General features: G+C 41.7%; 1 protein-coding gene across 2 annotated transcripts in view; it reads right to left on the minus strand.

Moving 5' to 3' along the window:
* Positions 1-5000, minus strand: part of LOC123512425 (oxytocin receptor-like) — a 9670-nt gene that overhangs the window by 500 nt on the left and 4170 nt on the right. Inside the window, exons 2-3 of one of the 2 annotated variants that reach the window (XM_045268825.1) lie at positions 4442-4554; positions 1-1501 (exon numbers count right to left, since the gene is read on the minus strand). The exon at positions 1-1501 is cut by the window's left edge and continues 500 nt beyond it. In XM_045268825.1, the coding sequence (XP_045124760.1) occupies positions 1235-1501; positions 4442-4554 (380 nt within the window). In that variant the 3' untranslated portion in view covers positions 1-1234. The other variant, XM_045268827.1, reaches the window with a different exon arrangement.

Here is a 5000-nt window from a genome sequence, read left to right on the forward strand (position 1 = left end):
GAGGAAAGAGCGAAATAAATTGAATTCATGTAACACAGGAAATGACTCTCATTGGAACAAAAAAAAAAAACGAGAAATGTAACCATGTATAAATATCTCTTACAAAAGATATTCTGTGCAGCACAGGTAAAGAAGAGGACGAAAATGAACTAGTGAACAAATTTAATACGCTAAATGAAAAAAAAAAAAAAACACGATGTAAATAAAATCATACAAAAGCACTCAACAGCACATGTAAAAAAAAAAAAAAAGCAAGAATAAAACATTAAACCAACATTAACAAAGCCAGTGGAAAAGGAATAAATAAAGCCTTCAGTGAGTGCCTATAAACACACTCCTTTCAAAACTTGCACAGTGAATCAGACCTCTCCTCTCCTCCACGCCACAGACCCTCACTCCACCCTAGGAAAAATTAATAAATAGAAATAAAATAGAATAAAATAAACTCACCAATCAATATCCTTTCTCCTCCCCCGTCACCCCAACTAAAAATAGATAAAAAATACCAAAAGAAAAAAAAGTTCTTCGTCAGTCTTTTCAAACCACAATGCAGCGACCACTTCACTAAGAACATAAGGACTTAGGAAAATAATGGAAGCTGCACGAAAACCATCCGGCATACACGTAGCAGTTCCTGTTTGAAATATACCTCCCCCATATACGTTTATCGACCTATCGTCCCCATCCATATATATTCAATTTTTCTTTAAAGCTCCCCATTGGTTTAAGAGTAACAGCGTGATTACTGAGCACGTTCCATTCGTCAACCACTCTATATTTACAAACCAATATATTCCCCTTCTCTTTCTTAAACCTAATTTCTCAAGTTGTGACCCGTTGTTTCTGATTCTATCCTAGTTATTGATGTTGAGAATTTTACTTATGTCCTTTTGTCACCCCGAACTCCGCTATCTGCACCCAGGTAGCAACTCGCCCCATGAAAACAGACACACCAAGGAAACACTCCTGTAAACGCCCTGGAAAAGATAACACGTTCACAAGTTCAGGACAAGGTTGCTTGGTATCTCTGCACGTGTCCACTGCACCGGCTTGTCATCTCACCAAGTCTTGAAGGAACGGCTGTGGGCGGCTCAAAGGTACAACATTTTCCTAACAGTATAAAAGTCACCAGTTTGATCCTGAGTCAAGGCATTTTTTTTTTCTCTTTTTTTTCCAGCCTTTCCATGCCGTCAGTTGCGTCATATTTACTAAAACAACACGATTTCTATTTTCTTCACAAACTCGTGCCAAACATCGCCAGTTCGATTTGTTCCTTAGGCCTACTCTTCGGAAAGTGATCGGAGAGTGTGCTGGGGTACCTACAGGCGTAAACACCCCTTCTGTTGTAGCTTTGGGAGCATCTAAGCCTATTCCGCTGCTCCAGACGGAGGCGGCGGCGGTGGCTGTAATGGTGGTGGTGGTGGTGGTCCTCGGGTTCCTGGTCACCTATGCTGTTGTTCTCCTTAACGTGGTGGACACGAAGACGTCCCCTGAGGCACCCCTGTGAGGCGAGGGAATGCAGGTGTTTAGTGCTCCTTACAATGTGTCTCTTGGCTGGTGTGTTGACGTAAAGCAGGCTACGTGCTACCTCAGTCTATAGGTAAACAGGCAGGCAAGCAGGAAGCCAGCAGGTAGAGCAGTCAGTAAGTCGCAGGCAGGCAGAAACTGGTCGGGCAGCAGGCAGGTAATGAGACAGATGAAATCTTCTCTCTCTCTCTCTCTCTCTCTCTCTCTCTCTCTCTCTCTCTCTCTCTCTCTCTCTCTCTCTCTCTCTCTCTCTCTCTCTCTCTCTCTCTCTCTCTCTCTCTCTCTCTCTCTCTCTCTCTCTCTCTCTCTCTCTCTCTCTCTCTCTCTCTCTCTCTCTCTCTCTCTCTCTCTCTCTCTCTCTCTCTCTCTCTCTCTCTCTCTCTCTCTCTCTCTCTCTCTCTCTCTCTCTCTCTCTCTCTCTCTCTCTCTCTCTCTCTCTCTCTCTCTCTCTCTCTCTCTCTCTCTCTCTCTCTCTCTCTCTCTCTCTCTCTCTCTCTCTCTCTCTCTCTCTCTCTCTCTCTCTCTCTCTCTCTCTCTCTCTCTCTCTCTCTCTCTCTCTCTCTCTCTCTCTCTCTCTCTCTCTCTCTCTCTCTCTCTCTCTCTCTCTCTCTCTCTCTCTCTCTCTCTCTCACACACACACACACACACACACACACACACACACACACACACACACACACACACACACTATGTAGTATTATGGAAGAAAATTACGACATAAAATGATATTCAATTCTAATGCTTTCGACATAATTAGTTCCGTAAATCACATCATCAATGGAGCCAATAGTCAATGTCAATTTGGTATCTACGCTTTCACATCACCAGCCACCACCGGCGCTGACATCAGAGTAATATTAATCAAGAACATTTTCTACTTCAATTCACTTTTCAGTCAGGTCACTGCACAATTAAGTACAATTAACAAAGCATCAGTTCTTGACAAATCATAAAAATCAAACACGTGAAAAATTATTTAAGGCACACAATCTAAGTACTATTGCATTAAAAATTTTAGCTATTGAAATCTTTCATTAAACAAGACAAAGACACACTAACAGATTACCATTTCTTAGATCAAAACTTAGCGCAGCCGTTGGAATGTTAAAAGAATCGCAAATCTATCAAATGAATGAGCTGAAATATCTAACAGCACGTGAATTTCATATCTATACTTCAACATTACGTAAACACACACACACACACACACACACACACACACACTTACTAATGGTCAAAGGATACCATAGTTACAATCAGAATTCCTTTCATCTCTCCATCAATGGCGTCAAAGGCTTTTAGAGGACAAGTACACGGCGGCCTAGCAGTACTTGTGCCTCACACTGGCGGCTAGGTGGCGTGTGTGTGGCCTGCGGACCTCTGTATGGCTGTGGTCAATAGTTAAAGTACACGCCACAGCCATTCTCGTTGTGTGTGTGTGTGTGTGTGTGTGTGTGTGTGTGTGTGTGTGTGTGTGTGTGTGTGTGTGTGTGTGTGTGTGTGTGTGTGTGTGTGTGTGTGTGTGTGTGTTCACAATTGCCTGCTTGGTCACCCAGCCAGCCTTCCACATTACGGAGCGAGCTGAGAACTCATTGACCAATCTTCGGGTAGGACTGAGACCACACCACTTTCCACACACCACGAAAGCGAGGCCACAACCCTTTAAATTACATCCCATACCAACTTGCTATAAGATGTTCGCCCATTTGCCTCGACGGGCTCAGGACTAGAACACAGGCCTTCTCGGTTATGAGCTGAGTGTGCTAACCACTACAGTACGCGGTGTGTGTGTGTGTGTGTGTGTGTGTGTGTGTGTGTGTGTGTGTGTGTGTGTGTGTGTGTGTGTGTGTGTGTGTGTGTGTGTGTGTGTGTGTGTGTGTGTGTGTGTGTGTGTGTGTGTGTGTGTGTGTGTGTGCGTGCGTGCGTGCGTGCGTGTGTGCGTGTGTGTGTGTGTGCGTGTGTGTGTGTGTGTGTGTGTGTGTGTGTGTGTGTGTGTGTGTGTGTGTGTGTGTGTGTGTGTGTGTGTTGCTTTTCTGTAGACTTAAATTCCCCATTTGTTTAGAATCTACAAGTTGTCTGGTTTCGTATTACAGTTTACAAATATCTTAACTCTGGTGGTAAAGAAAAGGTAAAGGTAGTGTAAATGAGTGAGTGTTGATCATTAAAAGTTTGACATATAATCACAATTTCTAACCTTCGACTTGTAAAGAAGTTTTCGTTACCTAAGTGTGCATCGATAAAGCTATTTCACTGAATCTCGTTTCTCGCAGCTGTTAACCAAGAGGAGGGAATAGATGCTGGTGATAATGTTTAGTTCACTCTACAGGCAATGTTCGTCTGTAAGTCTACGGATAATGGTTGGCAAATTTCAGTAAGTCTAAGGACAAATCTTGCAATATTTCATTAAATCTACGGAAACAGCTTTCCACACGCCCTGACGAATGGTATTTACGGAAAGTATGTGTGTGTGTTTGCATCCTCTGAGTACCTTCTAGTGAGGGTCATGCACGAGCTAACCAACATTCTTTCCACACAACAAACAACAATTTAAATTTAGCTTGTTTGTGATAGTGATCACACAGGAAGTACTGCAAAGGTAACGAACCCTGAACCAAAAGTGTCATTCACAACAACAAAAACAACAAAGATAACAACAACTACAACAACAACAAAAACAACAACAACAACAACAACAGCAGCAACAACAACAACGAACTTTAATTAAAACTCAAGTATTCCCTCTCTCCCTAACCCACCCATCCACCCACCCACACACACACACACACACACACACACACACACACACACACACACACACACACACACACACACACACACACACACACACACACGCACACGCTTTAAGCCTTACGTCACCTGCTCACATCCAAGTCTCCTCATTTCCCACACTTACACAAATCTGGTTGAGGAGATTTTCAGAGAAGCAGAGATAGATCCACGGGTTGACGCAAGAGGGCAGGGAAGGCAGCAGCAGAGTGATGACCGCGATAGGGTGACTTGTTTCTCCTGCCACGCGTCGCCACAATACGATTAGACAGGAAGGAAAAAGAAGTTGTTAGTTGGAAAATAATACGTAAAAATTTCAATAGAGACAAGTAAAGCTAACTATTATGATATAGTTATAGCAGTAATAATAATAATAATAATAATAATAATAATAATAATAATAATAATAATAATAATAATAATAATAGAAATAATAGTAAAATTAGTGATGTTATTATACTATTTGGAAATTAAAAGTGAGATTAACTAGAAGGACTTGGAAATAAAAAAAAAGAAAAAAAAGGAATTTGAAATAGAGATTAGTGCTTTAATTACCAACAACAAAAAAAGAGTAAGATTGAAATAGAAATGTGAAGGATGGTTATCAGTTACGTGGAACTCAACATGGAAAGGATGTTATGGAAAAAAAATAAACATAAATATCAAGACTTATAGATCGCAGGAAT

Source organism: Portunus trituberculatus, chromosome 33 (genome assembly GCF_017591435.1).
Source record: "Portunus trituberculatus isolate SZX2019 chromosome 33, ASM1759143v1, whole genome shotgun sequence".
In the NCBI taxonomy this organism is placed as follows: domain Eukaryota; kingdom Metazoa; phylum Arthropoda; class Malacostraca; order Decapoda; family Portunidae; genus Portunus; species Portunus trituberculatus.